Source organism: Engystomops pustulosus, chromosome 10 (genome assembly GCF_040894005.1).
Source record: "Engystomops pustulosus chromosome 10, aEngPut4.maternal, whole genome shotgun sequence".
In the NCBI taxonomy this organism is placed as follows: domain Eukaryota; kingdom Metazoa; phylum Chordata; class Amphibia; order Anura; family Leptodactylidae; genus Engystomops; species Engystomops pustulosus.
The window spans coordinates 101,870,601-101,890,410 of NC_092420.1; the positions used below are offsets into that span (position 1 = coordinate 101,870,601).

Sequence of the window (19,810 nt, forward strand, 5' to 3'; positions counted from 1 at the left end):
ATTAGGCTCTATAGGAGTATTATCTACTTACTGTATGGCGGTATATTGTGTATCAGTACTGGTATACTATACAGAGGGACTAGGCTTTGTATAGGAGTATTATCTACTTACTGTATAGAAGTATTATCTACTTACTGTATGGCGGTATATTGTGTATCAGTACTGGTATACTATACAGAGGGACTAGGCTTTGTATAGGAGTATTATCTACTTACTGTATAGAAGTATTATCTACTTACTCTATGGCGGTATTATCTACTTACTCTATGGCGGTATTATCTACTTACTGTATGGCAGTATTATCTGCTTACTGTATGGCAGTATCATGTATCAGTACTGGTATACTGTACAGAGGCACTAGGCTTTGTATAGCAGTATTATCTACTTACTGTATGGCAGCATTAGGCTTTGTATAGCAGTATTATCTACTTACTGTATGGCGGTGATATCTGCATGTTGTATGGTAGCACTAGGCTTTGTATAGGAGTATTATCTACTTACTGTATGGCGGTGATATCTGCATGTTGTATGGTAGCACTAGGCTTTGTATAGCAGTATTATCTACTTACTGTATGGCAGCATTAGGCTTTGTATAGGAGTATTATCTACTTACTGTATGGCAGTGATATCTGCATGTTGTATGGTAGCACTAGGCTTTGTATAGGAGTATTATCTACTTACTGTATGGCGGTATTATCTACTTACTGTATGGCGGTGATATCTGCATATTGTATGGTAGCACTGGGCTTTCTGTATAGCAGTATTTTTAGCTTACTGTATGGCGGCACTAGGCGCTGCATAGCAGTATTTTATGTATACTTCATGGTGGTATAATTTATTGTATGTCTATATTGTTTTTAGGAATTGTGTAACCAGATTTGTTGTCATTGTATTCAGAGACTGAATTGCAGTATTGTGTGGGAATGATGTGGCGGTATAATGTGGACATTGTATTAATAATTTGGCACAGTAGGGCAGTGTTCACGCATATGTCGATGGGGCTGATTCACTTGTTGCCTAATACCCATCTTATAAAGATTTTCCTATCCCAGTCGACCCTGTAAGTAGTTACCTACCTCGACTCATTAGACATATGCAATCTACAGGACACCAAAGACATGCTGAGACTTGTAGTCCCGCACCATTGCTTTGTATCTTTGTGCATTGTATACCGAAAAAGCCAAACCACATCACCCCCTCCACCCCAACCCAGGGATCAATAACCAAGTTCCTGGTACTTTTCCCACCATAAACAACGGAAAAAAATCCCATCACACGGATTGTAAGGTGATTGCTAGCTCTTCTGATCAGTCACCCTCATGTGACCTCGGGATCGCCTCGCTGCACCTGACACGGGCTCCTTCTTGGAATAATAATAGTATCCTGCATGGAATAAACAGGCAGGCCGGTGGCAGCTCCTGCGGGCGCTCGGGGGTCTTTGTTGTGGGAACTTTCACATCTCAGTCTGGCTCTGGCATCACAATGTATTGTCCTCATGAAATCAGCCCTGGGGGGAAGGGGGAGCCCACAAGCACCCAGGATAGTCCCGCTATAGGGATGGCAATGGTGGGCATAGGCCCAGTTATAGAGCACCCCCCTTCCCCCATCAGGACCCTGCATCCATCCATGCACCACAGGGAAACAATGTAACCGCATCCTCCTCTATGCAGATACAACTGTGCACAATGTATCCAGTGCAGACCCCAGAGCCAGCCGGAGCCCCCCAAGCACAGAATGGACCATACCACAAGCAGCAGTGTAAAAGGACTTACCAAATGGAGAGGTGTGGGCACCCCCCCTCCTGCCCATCTTCCCCCGGCTGGAGGAGACGGTCTCCCGGCTGAGTCAGGGGGCTCTTTGTTGCCGCTGTAATGGCATGTGAGGGTCCCTGCCTGGGTGACACTTACTGTGTTTGTACTGAGCAAAGGATGAAGCTGCTGGGGCTGGAAATGGGAGGGAAGACTGTGATTGAGGGGAGGAGAGACAGTGCCTAACAGAGAACAGCAGTGTGACTGTGTGTGTGTAGCGGTGTGACTGTGTGTATGTAGCAGTGTGACTGTGTGTGTGTAGCAGTGTGTATGTAGCAGTGTTACTGTGTGTGTGTAGCAGTGTGACTGTGTATGTAGCAGTGGGACTGTGTGTGTAGCAGTGTGACTGTGTGTGTGTGGCAGTGTGACTGTGTGTGTAGCAGTGTGACTGTGTGTATGTAGCAGTGTGACTGTGTGTATGTAGCAGTGTGACTGTGTGTGTGTAGCAGTGTGACTGTGTGTGTGTAGCAGTGTGACTGTGTGTATGTAGCAGTGTGACTGTGTGTATGTAGCAGTGTGACTGTGTGTATGTAGCAGTGGGACTGTGTGTGTAGCAGTGTGACTGTGTGTGTAGCAGTGTGACTGTGTGTGTGTGGCAGTGTGACTGTGTGTGTAGCAGTGTGACTGTGTGTATGTAGCAGTGTGACTGTGTGTATGTAGCAGTGTGACTGTGTGTATGTAGCAGTGTGACTGTGTGTATGTAGCAGTGTGACTGTGTGTGTGTAGCAGTGTGACTGTGTGTATGTAGCAGTGTGACTGTGTGTATGTAGCAGTGTGTATGTAGCAGTGTGTATGTAGCAGTGTGACTGTGTGTATGTAGCAGTGTGACTGTGTGTATGTAGCAGTGTGACTGTGTGTATGTAGCAGTGTGACTGTGTGTATGTAGCAGTGTGTATGTAGCAGTGTGACTGTGTGTATGTAGCAGTGTGACTGTGTGTATGTAGCAGTGTGACTGTGTGTGTGTAGCAGTGTGACTGTGTGTATGTAGCAGTGTGACTGTGTGTATGTAGCAGTGTGTATGTAGCAGTGTGTATGTAGCAGTGTGACTGTGTGTATGTAGCAGTGTGACTGTGTGTATGTAGCAGTGTGACTGTGTGTATGTAGCAGTGTGACTGTGTGTATGTAGCAGTGTGTATGTAGCAGTGTGACTGTGTGTATGTAGCAGTGTGTATGTAGCAGTGTGACTGTGTGTATGTAGCAGTGTGACTGTGTGTATGTAGCAGTGTGACTGTGTGTATGTAGCAGTGTGACTGTGTGTGTAGCAGTGTGTGTGTAGCAGTGTGACTGTGTGTATGTGTAGCAGTGTGACTGTGTGCGTGTAGCAGTGTGACTGTGTGCGTGTAGCAGTGTGACTGTGTGTATGTAGCAGTGTGACTGTGTGTATGTAGCAGTGGGACTGTGTGTGTAGCAGTGTGACTGTCTGTGTGTAGCAGTGTGACTGTGTGCGTGTAGCAGTGTGACTGTGTGCATGTAGCGGTGTGACTGTGTGTATGTAGCGGTGTGACTGTGTGTGTGTAGCAGTGTGACTGTGTGTGTGTAGCAGTGTGACTGTGTGTGTGTAGCAGTGTGACTGTGTGTGTAGCAGTGGGACTGTGTGTATGTAGCAGTGTGACTGTGTGTGTAGCAGTGTGACTGTGTGTATGTAGCAGTGTGACTGTGTGTATGTAGCAGTGTGACTGTGTGTATGTAGCAGTGTGACTGTGTGTATGTGTAGCAGTGTGACTGTGTGTATGTAGCAGTGTGACTGTGTATGTAGCAGTGTGACTGTGTGTGTGTAGCAGTGTGACTGTGTGCGTGTAGCAGTGTGACTGTGTGCGTGTAGCAGTGGGACTGTGTATGTAGCAGTGTGACTGTGTGTGTGTAGCAGTGTGACTGTGTGTATGTAGCAGTGTGACTGTGTGTATGTAGCAATGTGACTGTGTGTGTGTAGCAGTGTGACTGTGTGTGTGTAGCAGTGTGACTGTGTGTGTGTAGCAGTGTGACTGTGTGTGTGTAGCAGTGTGACTGTGTGTGTGTAGCAGTGTGACTGTGTGTATGTAGCAGTGTGACTGTGTGCGTGTAGCAGTGTGACTGTGTGCGTGTAGCGGTGTGACTGTGTGCATGTAGCGGTGTGACTGTGTGCGTGTAGCGGTGTGACTGTGTGCATGTAGCGGTGTGACTGTGTGCATGTAGCGGTGTGACTGCGTGCATGTAGCAGTGTGACTGTGTGCATGTGCATGTAGCAGTGTGTCCCCATAGACAGGGGGCATCCTCTACACCTAGAGGAGAGGAGGTTCTACCATCACCATAGACAGGGGACATCCTCTACACCTAGAGAAGAGGAGGTTCTACCATCACCATAGACAGGGGGCATCCTCTACACCTAGAGGAGAGGAGGTTCTACCATCACCATAGACAGGGGGCATCCTCTACACCTAGAGGAGAGGAGGTTCTACCATCACCATAGACAGGGGACATCCTCTACACCTAGAGGAGAGGAGGTTCTACCATCACCATAGACAGGGGACATCCTCTACACCTACAGGAGAGGAGGTTCTACCATCACCATAGACAGGGGACATCCTCTACACCTAGAGGAGAGGAGGTTCTACCATCACCATAGACAGGGGGCATCCTCTACACCTAGAGGAGAGGAGGTTCTACCATCACCATAGACAGGGGGCATCCTCTACACCTAGAGGAGAGGAGGTTCTACCATCACCATAGACAGGGGACATCCTCTACACCTAGAGGAGAGGAGGTTCTACCATCACCATAGACAGGAGGCATCCTCTACACCTAGAGGAGAGGAGGTTCTACCATCACCATAGACAGGGGGCATCCTCTACACCTAGAGAAGAGGAGGTTCTACCATCACCGTAGACAGGGGGCATCCTCTACACCTAGAGGAGAGGAGGTTCTACCATCACCATAGACAGGGGGCATCCCCTACACCTAGAGGAGAGGAGGCTCTACCATCACCATAGACAGGGGGCATCCTCTACACCTAGAGGAGAGGAGGTTCTATCATCACCATAGACAGGGGACATCCTCTACACCTAGAGGAGAGGAGGTTCTATCATCACCATAGACAGGGGGCATCCTCTACACCTAGAGGAGAGGAGGTTCTACCATCACCATAGACAGGGGCATCCTCTACACCTAGAGGAGAGGAGGTTCTACCATCACCATAGACAGGGGGCATCCTTTACACCTATAGGAGAGGAGGTTCTACCATCACCATAGACAGGGGGCATCCTCTACACCTAGAGAAGAGGAGGTTCTACCATCACCGTAGACAGGGGGCATCCTCTACACCTAGAGGAGAGGAGGTTCTACCATCACCATAGACAGGGGGCATCCTCTACACCTAGAGGAGAGGAGGTTCTACCATCACCATAGACAGGGGGCATCCCCTACACCTAGAGGAGAGGAGGCTCTACCATCACCATAGACAGGGGGCATCCTCTACACCTAGAGGAGAGGAGGTTCTACCATCACCATAGACAGGGGGCATCCTCTACACCTAGAAGAGAGGAGGTTCTATCATCACCATAGACAGGGGGCATCCTCTACACCTAGAGGAGAGGAGGTTCTACCATCACCATAGACAGGGGCATCCTCTACACCTAGAGGAGAGGAGGTTCTACCATCACCATAGACAGGGGGCATCCTCTACACCTAGAGGAGAGGAGGTTCTACCATCACCATAGACAGGAGGCATCCTCTACACCTAGAGGAGAGGAGGTTCTACCATCACCATAGACAGGGGGCATCCTCTACACCTAGAGGAGAGGGGGTTCTACCATCACCATAGACAGGGGACATCCTCTACACCTAGAGGAGAGGAGGTTCTACCATCACCATAGACAGGGGGCATCCTCTACACCTAGAGGAGAGGAGGTTCTACCATCACCATAGACAGGGGGCATCCTCTACACCTAGAGGAGAGGAGGTTCTACCATCACCATAGACAGTGGGCATTCTCTACACCTAGAGGAGAGGAGGTTATATCATCACCATAGACAGGGGGCATCCTCTACACCTAGAGGAGAGGAGGTTCTACCATCACCATAGACAGGGGGCATCCTCTACACCTAGAGGAGAGGAGGTTCTATCATCACCATAGACAGGGGGCATCCTCTACACCTAGAGGAGAGGAGGTTCTACCATCACCATAGACAGGGGGCATCCTCTACACCTAGAGGAGAGGAGGTTCTACCATCACCATAGACAGGGGACATCCTCTACACCTAGAGGATAGGAGGTTCTACCATCACCATAGACAGGGGGCATCCTCTACACCTAGAGGAGAGGAGGTTCTACCATCACCATAGACAGGGGGGATCCTCTATACCTAGAGGATAGGAGGTTCTACCATCACCATAGACAGGGGTCATCCTCTACACCTAGAGGAGAGGAGGCTCTACCATCACCATAGACAGGGGGCATCCTCTACACCTAGAGGAGAGGAGGTTCTACCATCACCATAGACAGGAGGCATCCTCTACACCTAGAGGAGAGGAGGTTCTACCATCACCATAGACAGGGGGCATCCTCTACACCTAGAGGAGAGGGGGTTCTACCATCACCATAGACAGGGGACATCCTCTACACCTAGAGGAGAGGAGGTTCTACCATCACCATAGACAGGGGGCATCCTCTACACCTAGAGGAGAGGAGGTTCTACCATCACCATAGACAGGAGGCATCCTCTACACCTAGAGGAGAGGAGGTTCTACCATCACCATAGACAGGGGGCATGCTCTACACCTAGAGGAGAGGAGGTTCTACCATCACCATAGACAGGGGGCATCCTCTACGCCTAGAGGAGAGGAGGTTCTATCATCACCATAGACAGGGGGCATCCTCTACACCTAGAGGAGAGGAGGTTCTACCATCACCATAGACAGGAGGCATCCTCTACACCTAGAGGAGAGGAGGTTCTATCATCACCATAGACAGGGGGCATCCTCTACACCTAGAGGAGAGGAAGCTCTACCATCACCATAGACAGGGGGTATCCTCTACACCTAGAGGAGAGGAGGTGCTACCATCACCATAGACAGGGGCATCCTCTACACCTAGAGGAGAGGAGGTTCTACCATCACCATAGACAGGGGGCATCCTCTACACCTAGAGGAGAGGAGGTTATATCATCACCATAGACAGGGGGCATCCTCTACACCTAGAGGAGAGGAGGTTATATCATCACCATAGACAGGGGGCATCCTCTACACCTAGAGGAGAGGAGGTTATATCATCACCATAGACAGGGGACATCCTCTACACCTAGAGGAGAGGAGGTTATATCATCACCATAGACAGGGGGCATCCTCTACACCTAGAGGAGAGGAGGTTCTACCATCACCATAGACAGGGGGCATCCTCTACACCTAGAGGAGAGGAGGTTATATCATCACCATAGACAGGGACATCCTCTACACCTAGAGGAGAGGAGGTTCTACCATCACCATAGACAGGGGGCATCCTCTACACCTAGAGGAGAGGAGGTTCTACCATCACCATAGACAGGGGGCATCCTCTACACCTAGAGGAGAGGAGGTTCTACCATCACCATAGACAGGGGGGATCCTCTATACCTAGAGGATAGGAGGTTCTACCATCACCATAGACAGGGGGCATCCTCTACACCTAGAGGAGAGGAGGTTCTACCATCACCATAGACAGGGGGGATCCTCTATACCTAGAGGATAGGAGGTTCTACCATCACCATAGACAGGGGTCATCCTCTACACCTAGAGGAGAGGAGGCTCTACCATCACCATAGACAGGGGTCATCCTCTACACCTAGAGGAGAGGAGGCTCTACCATCACCATAGCCAGGGGGCATCCTCTACACCTAGAGGAAAGGAGGTTCTACCATCACCATAGACAGGGGGCATCCTCTACACCTAGAGGAGAGGAGGTTCTACCATCACCATAGACAGGGGACATCCTCTACACCTATCAGCCTCCCCTCACTAATGAAATTTTCAGCAGCCTCTCCTCACTAATGAAATGTCCAGCGGCCTCTCCTCACTAATGAAATGTCCAGCAGCCTCCCCTCACTAATGAAATGTCCAGCAGCCTCTCCTCAATAATGAAATGTCCAGCAGCCTCCCCTCACTAATGAAATGTACAGAAGCCTCTCCTCAATAATGAAATGTCCAGCAGCCTCCCCTCACTAATGAAATGTACAGCAGCCTCCCCTCACTAATGAAATGTACAGCAGCCTCTCCTCAATAATGAAATGTCCATCAGCCTCCTCTCACTAATGAATTTTCCAGCAGCTTCCTCTCACTAATGAATTGTCCAGCGGCCTCTCCTCACTAATAAAATGTCCAGCAGCCTCCTCTCACTAATGAAATGTCCAGCAGCCTCCTCTCACTAATGAAATGTCCAGCAGCCTCCCCTCACTAATGAAATGTACAGCAGCCTCCTCTCACTAATGAAATGTACAGCAGCCTCTCCTCAATAATGAAATGTCCATCAGCCTCCTCTCACTAATGAAATGTCCAGCGGCCTCTCCTCACTAATGAAATGTCCAGCAGCCTTCTCTCACTAATGAAATGTCCAGCGGCCTCTCCTCACTAATGAAATGTCCAGCGGCCTCTCCTCACTAATGAAATGTCCAGCAGCCTCCTCTCACTAATGAAATGTCCAGCGGCTTCCTCTCACTAATGAAATGTCCAGCGGCCTCCTCTCACTAATGAAATGTCCAGCGGCCTCTCCTCACTAATGAAATGTCCAGCAGCCTTCTCTCACTAATGAAATGTCCAGCGGCCTCTCCTCACTAATGAAATGTCCAGCGGCCTCTCCTTACTAATGAAATGTCCAGCAGCTTCCTCTCACTAATGAAATGTCCAGCGGCTTCCTCTCACTAATGAAATGTCCAGCGGCCTCCTCTCACTAATGAAATGTCCAGCGGCCTCCTCTCACTAATGAAATGTCCAGCAGCCTCCTCTCACTAATGAAATGTCCAGCAGCTTCCTCTCACTAATGAAATGTCCAGCGGCCTCTCCTTACTAATGAAATGTCCAGCAGCTTCCTCTCACTAATGAAATGTACAGCAGCCTCTCCTCACTAATGAAATGTACAGCAGCCTCCTCTCACTAATGAATTGTCCAGCGGCCTCTCCTCACTAATGAAATGTCCAGCAGCCTTCTCTCACTAATGAAATGTCCAGCGGCCTCTCCTCACTAATGAAATGTCCAGCAGCTTCCTCTCACTAATGAAATGTCCAGCGGCTTCCTCTCACTAATGAAATGTCCAGCGGCCTCCTCTCACTAATGAAATGTCCAGCGGCCTCCTCTCACTAATGAAATGTCCAGCAGCCTCCTCTCACTAATGAAATGTCCAGCAGCTTCCTCTCACTAATGAAATGTCCAGCGGCCTCTCCTTACTAATGAAATGTCCAGCAGCTTCCTCTCACTAATGAAATGTCCAGCGGCCTCTCCTTACTAATGAAATGTCCAGCAGCTTCCTCTCACTAATGAAATGTCCAGCGGCCTCTCCTCACTAATGAAATGTCCAGCAGCCTCTCCTCACTAATGAAATGTCCAGCAGCCTCTCCTCACTAATGAAATGTCCAGCAGCCTCTCCTCACTAATGAAATGTCCAGCAGCCTCTCCTCACTAATGAAATGTCCAGCGGCCTCTCCTCAATAATGAAATATCCAGCAGCCTCCTCTCACTAATGAAATGTCCAGCAGCTTCCTCTCACTAATGATTCGCCGCTATAATTAATAGTAATTACATATATTGTTCCCATAAGTAATTGAGAGCCACAACATTTATGGGGGTTTCCAGGTATTATGGGAGTAATATGTATTATTATTAATTATGGGGGGGGGGGTTAATTTATATAATATTCATATTATAAAATTCATGATCAGGGAGTGATATACAATGTATATGTGTATTATTAAATAGAACAGCAAAGAATATAAAGTATTTACGATCATGTATTACAGGACGGCTGCACAGATGCTGATTTAGGGGCACAGTATTTATATTTTTTTCAGGGGGTTCTATTTAATTTATTCAAGAAGAATTGTATCTCAGGATTTATGGAGGAGTCTCAGTGCATATTTGGTATTTCTGGGAGGGCAGTTGTGATGTGAGGCTATATATTACTTCTGCAGTATCTTTAGGGGCGCAGTGTGGGAATGTGCTGCAAGGAACTGAAGTCATCTGGGGGCAAATTCAGCAGAAATTCAAGAAGTCACCGTGCAGTTTTCTACCCACAAGAGTAGATAATGGGGCAGATTTACTTACCTGGTCCATTCGCGATCCATCGGCAGGTTCTCCGACGATGATTCGGGTCTTCTGGCGAGTCACTAAGGTAGTGCGCCTGATGTCCACCAGGTGTCGCTGCTGCGCTGAAGTCCGTCGGAGTTCACCAAGCTATCCTGGGTGCAGGTAAGTGCGTGTCGAGCGACACATTTTTTTTTTATAAATACGGCGGTTTTTCCAAATCCGTCAGGTTTTCCACGCCCCCCAATTTCCATCGCGTGCATGCCAGCGCCGATGCGCCACAATCCGATCGCGTGTGCCAAAATTTTCGGGCAACCCGACGAAAAAAAAGTGATTCGGGCCCTTAGTAAATGACCCCCAATCTCTTGTATATATGTAATTTGGTCTACAGTATATTGGAATGTGTACGCTGGGATGGGCTAGGCCCCCAAAATTTGCCTGTTTAAGGTCCCCAAAATTTCTGATGCCTTCCCTGACGACAGCAGTCACTCAACTCAGAGGGCAGGGGCTTTGAGGCAGTTGAGCTTGAGTTGCAGAGAGCTTAGAAAACAGCAGTGTGAGGACAAGCCCTCAATCCAAGAATATAAATCCATATGTCACAGTCCTGCTGCTACTAACAAAACACACAAAGGTCTGATTACACATCTCTCCAGGGACAATATCTAACTCTGTCTGCAGTTTACATGGTCAAAACTGCTGATAGGTTCCTTTTGAGTATCCAGAGTTCCTTGTAGTTGCGGCCGCTGCGTTACCTTCATTATCTGCAGCTGCTTTAGATCGTAACCAGACTAATTATTTTGCCTGGAAGCCTCCGCATAACGTACGATATTACGCCAGATCCTGCCCTGGAGGGGCCATCAGTCAGACACAGGACACCTTATAGCTGTGCGTCCGGGCGGGAGGCGTCGCTCATGTGACATTACGCTCCGCAGCCTCGCTTGGGGGAGCTGTTAGTCTCCTGCTCTATTATCTGACGTGAAATATGATTTCAATTAAAATGTACAAAATTCCCATCTGTTTGGCGCGTAGCGGCCGCTCTCCTCCGCAGGTCCGGGGACGCCGTGTCTCAGATACTGTGATATCTGTAGGATCTGAACATCTACAGAATTATCTACGCTGGAAACATTTAGTCATGAAATTGAAACAATTAGACGGAGGTACATTACCTTCTAATCACCGCGATCCTGGCGGCCATTGTAGCCACGCGTTTCGCACGCAGAGGCACTTAGCGAGGAATCGCAGAGTTTTAAAAAAAAACCTACAACGGAGCCGCACGATGATTACAAGACATTAAAGCGGAGGCAGTCATAATGAAGACACCCGCACACAATCCCTCCGGATACAACAATTGCTGCGCCATTAAAACGGCTTTTAAGAACAAGACTTTGAGCGGCGGAAAAGCTGCATCAGCTGGAGAGAAAAAATTACGGAACGCGTTAAGTCAGAAGTTTAGATGTGACTGTCTATAATATTTCTCATCTTTATACTGGATACTAGTAGCAACTCTCAGCCTGGAGGACCTGGAGTGTCTGTGCATTGCTAGGAGAGCCGTGTAATTCTGACTTTCTCCTGCGGGGGAGCTGTAGAGACACTGCCGTCAGCTTCAGCCATAGATGATCACTAATAATAATAATTCATTCATAACTAATGATACGTTTGTTTCATACTGATAATATCGCTCCTGTTAAACATATTTGTTTGTTTTTAAAGGGGATGTTTCATCACCGCCATCAACTCCAACTTTTTGTAACCTCCGGAGACTAATCAGTAGGAGGATTTTTACTTTGTAAGATTTTCACTGATGGCAAACTGACCCTAATTTTTTCATGCACGTGGACTTCGGTCTAATTTTTGCCGACATCAACAAAAAACAGACAATACTGACACAAAACGGAGATGTCATCAATCATCAAATCCATCCGGATAGACCCGGGACATTACTCATAGATCCAGCCAATGGGATTGTGGGATCTTCTTATATTTGTTACCCATTGCCTCCTGCCTTCTAAAATGAAATGTAAAATTATGCTAATGAGTAAGAAGGGCTCTGGAGAGCTTTGCCAGAGCCCCTCCGTGTTGTAGCTTCACAGGCTATTACACTGTGCCGAAGCATGTCTCACCCTCCCTCCTGCTCTCGGCACTTCTCCCTCCCTGTGCCTATTGTACATCTTTTTATTAAAATTTATGATACAAAACGTAACAATAATCACACAAATAAAAGAAAAATAACATAAATAATAAATGTAAACAATAATTTCCATTTCCCCCATAATATATACAAAAGTAAATTACTGGATTTACTGGCACCTCCCATCTGACAGTGGAGAGATTAAATGATTCATGATTGCTACAACCAGAAGGAATAATATCCATGAAAGGATAAAGTGTTGCAAGTCCTAGGGATTCATGGGAAATAATCTCTGTCATGTGACAAAGTCCACGGGGAGCGGGTTGTACAAGACCAGTATCATTTATTAGATTTTTTTCATATTTCCTGCAGGGGTTTCCTGTTGAACCTAGAAAACCCCCTTTAACTCTTTAAATGCACTGAGAAAATAAAGGATTGATGTCCTTCTTTCTCTTAAAGACCCAATAAAATCTCTTCCCCTCCTGCTCACAGCGCACAGGTATCGCCTGAGCCGCCACGGGAAGCACCACGATCCCTTCCTTGTTTTATAGTGACAGCGCTGTGCTTTGTGTAGTGGCTGTGTCTGGTATTACAGCTAATGTTAGTGAACCTGATACAAAAGACTGGGAAGAGCTGCAATACCAGAAACCCCCACTACTAGAAGTGCGGCGCTGTCCTGGTAAATAATGGAGGGAATGCGGCACTTGTGGAGGTGCCCTCTATGAACAAATAATAGTCATATATCTGATAAGGACGGTCTTCTATATTATAAGTAATCTTATTATTACGGGTTAACCCTTGCATGACCTTACCATCCTGACGACAATGGTGACCTTTTTCCTCCAAATGTCTCTAGTTTGCGGATTTTTTTTAAACTTATCGACTTGCAGAGCAGTGACCTTCATATCAGCGGCCACGGGGACATTTCCAGAAATAAATAACACATTCAGCAGGGGAACAAGTGATTTCTTCTGTTATTGAAGGTCGGGACTCAAAAAGTCCCATTGTGAAGCCACGACAGGGACCACAGAAGAGACACGGCCGGGGGTGGGGGTGCTGCCACGTGTCACATATCTCCTGCACTGACTGGGCTGGACCAGAAGCCATAATGTAACAATGTCACCCTCCCATTCATAAACAGAACATGTGATATATTATACGTATGGGAAGGGGAACCAAAGTTACCTTCCCTGAGGGAAGGAGAAAGGCACTGATACAATTTTAGAAATGTCAAAAATATCCTTTATTGATACAGCAATACATAATGCTGTTAAAATCTATTAAAAAGACCATGAAAACAGAGAATGTGGCCTCACTGTGAAGGAGGTCCACAGGATACAGTATGATACAAGGTGGTAGGACACAGAAACAGAAGCAGTGGTCAACCGATGGGCAAGGTGGAACTATATTGTATATGTATAACAGGGGGAACAAGGGTAGCAAATAATATAGACGTTGTTCATGGACAGTGCCAATGTATACAATGAACAAGGGGTGCTTGGCGAGTTGTGTGTTGTCACACCAAGTACCCTTAATGGGAGCTACCACTTCTTACCTAGATCGTGATTATGTTCCAACGCCCGGGAAGACCACCTCCCCGACGCGCGTTTCGGCTCGGGCTGAGCCTTCGTCTGGGGGTGGCGTCCTCCCGGACGGGAATCTCCTCTTAAATCATGAATGGACCAATGAAACTGCATGTGGCCGGTCACGTGACCGAGATCGTGTGAGGCCTATGACGTGGCCATGTCACATGACCGATCGGTCACGTGTACCGTGTCTATGGGGAGCCGCGGTTGCGGTGGAGACTACAGCATGGAAACCGGCGTACCATGGCGCATGCGCCGATGCTGCAGTCCGACCAACAAGGTAATGGGGACATAGAAATCAATCAGACGAGTTATGATACCGGACACTCGAAAGTAGAGGTACTATGTGTTTGAGTTACTACGGCCATGGAGTGTATATTTGACACAGTTATGATTAAAATACGTTTAATGAAGTCCGTGCTTTAAAGTAACAAAATTTAAATGTGTCTAGCATGTCTTGTGTATAGCGTGATGCCCAAGGTATAACGTGCTTCGGCAAATGTGAGTATAAAGTGCTGTAGTGACGTTGTATCTAAAATATGTAGTGTATCTATAGGTGTGTCTGATGATATAGACTAGTATGATGAATCTATGGTGTAATTAGAGTAATAAGGTGCATGTGCTATAATAAATACATAAAAATGGGAAATGACATACAGAATCGACATATACTAATATTGATGTGTCAAGAGGTGACACTGCATTATACTGTATAAAAACATTATTAACAATGCAACCATCCTATAGTACAACATCATCGGCTACGGTCAATCTAGTTCAATAGCCATTTATGGCTGGATGTGATACCCTTGTCGTTAGGTAAGTCCTTAATGGCCACAAAATCTTTAGTTCGTTAAATCCCAGACAAGCAAATCTACTTTGTATATATACATTAACACACTGGTATGTGTGTAGTGAAAGTGAAGGGGGAAGGGGGATAAACGTGAGGAAGGGAAAGTGAAGTGCCAAAAGGTGAGGGAAGATTGGGGTGTATGGGGTGTGATAACAGTGATGTATGGCCAAAGCAAGATTTACCATTCTAACATTCCATATACCTTTATAACGTTCCGTATAATAACTCGACATATGTCAATGTAAGCTGGACTGTAGATATAATACCTTAAACGCATATAAGACTTTTGATTATAAACTAGTGCTAACTATTCACTTTTTGTTGTTGTTAAGACCTGTATCTACTGTCACACCTTCCAGTATCTTGTTGCGACGTAACTTAGACTATATAATGCTGAGGCATTGGATGCTTGTTTGGTTCAAAGGTGGGTGGATGCCCACAGTCTGGTATAACCAATGATGTACTCATACTCAGCTGTCCCAGGATGTAGATAACCTCATGGCTCTATGGGTACATTGCCGTTTTATTTCTTTAGGTAAATGGTCCGTGATCTTCATATCTGTAGCATCGAAGTGACTCAGGAGAACGGCCGGGAGAAAAAGTATCTGGCTAGGATACAAAAATTGCAAGGACTGTTTAGTTAAAAACACTTAAAAGCTGGTGTATGATGACGCCAGTGCGCAAATGCAAGTCGTGACCCATATAGAACCAATAAGGTCCAATGGCCCAAAAGCCTATGGGGTGAGGATATGGTGGGTGGTTTGCCCATTAGAGGAACGGAGCAAAGCTCAGTGTCTCATTGAGCCCCTGGGGTTTCAGGGTTTCCATTCATGATTTAAGAGGAGATTCCCGTCCGGGAGGACGCCACCCCCAGACGAAGGCTCAGCCCGAGCCGAAACGCGCGTCGGGGAGGTGGTCTTCCCGGGCGTTGGAACATAATCACGATCTAGGTAAGAAGTGGTAGCTCCCATTAAGGGTACTTGGTGTGACAACACACAACTCGCCAAGCACCCCTTGTTCATTGTATACATTGGCACTGTCCATGAACAACGTCTATATTATTTGCTACCCTTGTTCCCCCTGTTATACATATACAATATAGTTCCACCTTGCCCATCGGTTGACCACTGCTTCTGTTTCTGTGTCCTACCACCTTGTATCATACTGTATCCTGTGGACCTCCTTCACAGTGAGGCCACATTCTCTGTTTTCATGGTCTTTTTAATAGATTTTAACAGCATTATGTATTGCTGTATCAATAAAGGATATTTTTGACATTTCTAAAATTGTATCAGTGCCTTTCTCCTTCCCTCAGGGAAGGTAACTTTGGTTCCTATTGTGTCATTTTGTGGCACTGTTTTGGTGTGATACTCTGGAGTGAGGGGTCCCATCATAATTACCGGGACTATCCACCACAAGCAGTGGATGGTTGAGTCATCTTTCCTTCCCCCCCCACCTCCCTTCCCTTCTTTTCCTGATCTTATTCATTGGATTGTTATACGTATGGGAACAATACTGAGATTATTACAGAACCTGGCGCACTGATCGTGCATTTCAAAATACAAATAAAAATTACTGCATTTTTCAGACTTTAAAAAAAGAGATTTAGTCATCCAAAAAAGGAAAATATATTTGACATATAAAATAATAAATAATAAATGAAAAGGCAGCACAAAAAAATTCTGGTGAAAAAACGGTGGTTTTAATCCATAGAAGACGACGTTGAAACGTCGTCTTCTATGGATTAAAACCACCGTTTTTTCACCAGAATTTTTTTGTGCTGCCTTTTCATTTATTATTACTTGGATGGTCCTTTCCTGCCCGGACCTAATACGGCTTTGCACATAATCTTAATTTTTGTGCTTTTTTCTGATAATACTGCCGTGCTGCTTGGACTTTTTCTATATTCTATTCGTGACATATAAAATATATATTTTTTTATAGTAAAAATTCTGGTTGGTCACAAACAAGCACAGCGCAAACAGCTCTGCTGCATACATACACTCACACAAAGCTCTGCTACATGCATACACTCACACACAAACAAGCTCCACTACATCCATACACACACAGCTCTGCTGCATACATACACTCACACACAAACAAGCTCTACTACATCCATACACACACACAGCTCTGCTATATCCATACACTCACACAGAGCTCTTCTACATGCATACACTCACACGCAGCTCTCCTACATCCATGTTCACACACACAAACAAGCTCTACTACATCCATACACACAACTCTGCTATATCCATAAGCTCACACAAAGCTCTGCTATATCCATAAGCTCACACACAAACAAGCTCTACTACATCCATACACACAGAGCTGTGCTATATCCATACACTCACACAAAGCTCTGTTACATGCATACACTCACACGCAGCCCTGCTATATCCATACACTCACACAAAGCTCTGCTACATGGATACACTCACACGCAGCTCTCCTACATCCATGTACACACACACAAACAAGCTCTACTATATCCATATACACACAGCTCTGCTATATCCATACACTCACACAAAGCTCTGCTACATGGATACACTCACACACAAACAAGCTCTACTACATCCATACACACAGCTCTGCTATAACCATACACTCACACGAAGCTCTGCTACATGCATACACTCACACACAAACAAGCTCTTCTACATCCATACACACACAGCTCTGCTATATCCATACTCACACAAAGCTCTGTTACAACCATTCACTCACACATCTAGCTAACTTCTTCTCTGGTCCCATTCCCTGGCAGCACAAAAGGTTAAGAGGGCCTTGCAGTGATGCAGAAAGCATGTGATCAGTCACATGATAGTGACATCACTCTCGGTCCTGCAGTAACACTCATGTCTGCGGAGGAGAAGGAGGGGGAGTGTATAGAGGCAGAGCCTGCGCTCTTATCATTAATTCTTGTCTTTTGATTGCAACTACAATCACTTAAAAAAATGTGTCTTTGTTGATGAGGGTTTTTTTTTTGCAGGACAAACTAGTTTTTAATAGTATAATTTTCAATAACATGAACTTTTTTGTTTACTTTTTAAATAATTTATGTGGCAGAAGACGAGAAGATCCCCAAATGCATATTAAACAAATACTTGCACTGCATGATTTTTGTCTTTAGGGATACAGAACAATATATTTTAAACTCCAATATTATAATGATTTTTACTAAAGTTATAACATTTTTCTTTTTCGACTTGTAAAGAATCTTGCTCATTAGCACTGGAAAGGGAGGAGACCAACCTCTTCCTATCTTTGCCCTAAATCTGAGTCAGTTACAAGCTGCCCATAGCACCCATGAGTGGTTAGGGGCAGATCCAGTGAGATTCTGTAAATCTACTGAGCCAAGCATTCAGTGTACAGACAGGATCTATATTTTGAGAGCTTTCTTCACGAGCCGAGTCTGTGACATTTGCAGCATCCCTGCTGTGATGATAGTGTCCAGGTAGTAGGGCATCTGCTGAACCTAATATACTACAATTCTCATAGGAGGACTCAAAAATGGTTCCTTCCCAGTGTGATAGGGGTCATTAGCAAACGAACCAAGGCCTCATGACTTAGTTTTTACTCAGTCTGTAACAACCAGGTCATGGGCTGGCCAGATTCCACGGATGGAGCACAGTGCCGGGAACAGGACTCCTTGCACCATTGTGATATATGATGAAAGGAGCCCCTGTTTGTCAAGTCACTTCATTTCTGTTCTTATTAAACTCCAGCTGCTCGATATAAAACCACTATCCCCCTCCCCCGCCTTACTGCGCTCGGCCATACTGACTCTGCCTGGCGCAGTCATTACCGAAGCGATAAAGTTATACAGCGCCATAATATCCTCCAATAAAATATTCTGCATTAAATTCAGGAGAATTGCCACAATGATTGCAGAAATAAAACCTGTGGCCGGGTCTCGGCTCTAAGCGACTAAATCAACGCGTTTTATATCCTGTGACTGGATCCAGGGAGCGACAGGAATAATACTGAATGTTATAATGGATATTTCCTATTGTTTGGTCACGGAAATATCATAATATAAGCCTTAAAGTGTTTCCTAATATTTGAGATGGTGTAGGTGGGATCTGAACGTAGCATGGGTGTGAGATGGGACCACCGTGTATCACCTGATCCTCATACATACATGCGCCCTGCAGTGGCCGCTGTGTGATACTACAGGTTACAGCTCTAAATGCTGACAATACTGAATGCTAGAGCTCCCTCTAGTGGATCACACACACTACTACACTCTGTCTTGTGGCGGCATGTACTACTACACCCAATTCTCCTCCACTAGGAGCTCATTACATGTACATTCAGCTAATGGACTTCTCATATTCAGAGTAATTTACTCTTTTCATAACATCCCTGGTGGTAAAGGGGTTGTTGGTTACATCTCTTGTGATCTAAAGTATTGAAGGAAGTTATAATGAATGGGTAACATCCCTGGTGGTCTAGGGCAGTGAATGGATAGAAGCTGGTGGTGTCTGGTGGTCTAGGGCAGTGAATGGATAGAAGCTGGTGGTGTCTGGTGGTCTAGGGCAGTGAATGGATAGAAGCTGGTGGTGTCTGGTGGTCTAGGGCAGTGAATGGATAGAAGCTGGTGGTGTCTGGTGGTCTCGGGCAGGGGAGGTAGTGATAGAAGCGTCTACCTTGGATAATGCAGAGTAATCCATCTATACAATGGAGACTGTGGGGACAGTAACAAGAAGCGGGTCCATAGCCTCCGTGACGCCTCAGGTCCGCCGGAGTTCACCTGCTTCTTCCGGGTGTATGTAAGTGCATTGTCTTGAGGCACAATTTGTTGAATCCTGCGTGTTGTCCGAATCCGTCAGATCGTTCCCCGATTTGTGTCGCATGAAAGCCAGCGCAAATGCGCCAAAATCCGATTGCGTGCGGCAAAAACTCCTTCTAAATGCGGCGCAACATGGAAATCGTTGGGAAACCCAACAAAAACGCAGTCCGCGGACCTTTAGTAAATGAGCCCCACCATTGCTATTTCTGCGAAAGTGAGTAATTGATCATTGCAGCAAGTTTAAACACAATTGGGATGAGATGGCGCAAAAAATTAGATACGTAGTAGCGCCCAAAGTGAATGAAAGCAGTTGGCCCACTTACCAACAATTGATTGAGCGTCGGGCTGAGCATACGTCCCGGTGCCTGGGTATATTAGTAATGTCCCGGGTTTA

General features: G+C 46.2%; 1 protein-coding gene across 1 annotated transcript in view; it reads right to left on the reverse strand.

The window, feature by feature from the left end:
• Window positions 1-1,980, reverse strand: part of SLC44A5 (solute carrier family 44 member 5) — a 159,457-nt gene extending 157,477 nt beyond the window's left edge. Inside the window, exon 1 of the mRNA XM_072128548.1 lies at window positions 1,773-1,980. Coding sequence (XP_071984649.1) covers window positions 1,773-1,809 — 37 coding nt within the window. The 5' untranslated portion in view covers window positions 1,810-1,980. The remainder of the gene's footprint in view (window positions 1-1,772) is intronic.
• Window positions 1,981-19,810: the final 17,830 nt, after the last annotated feature.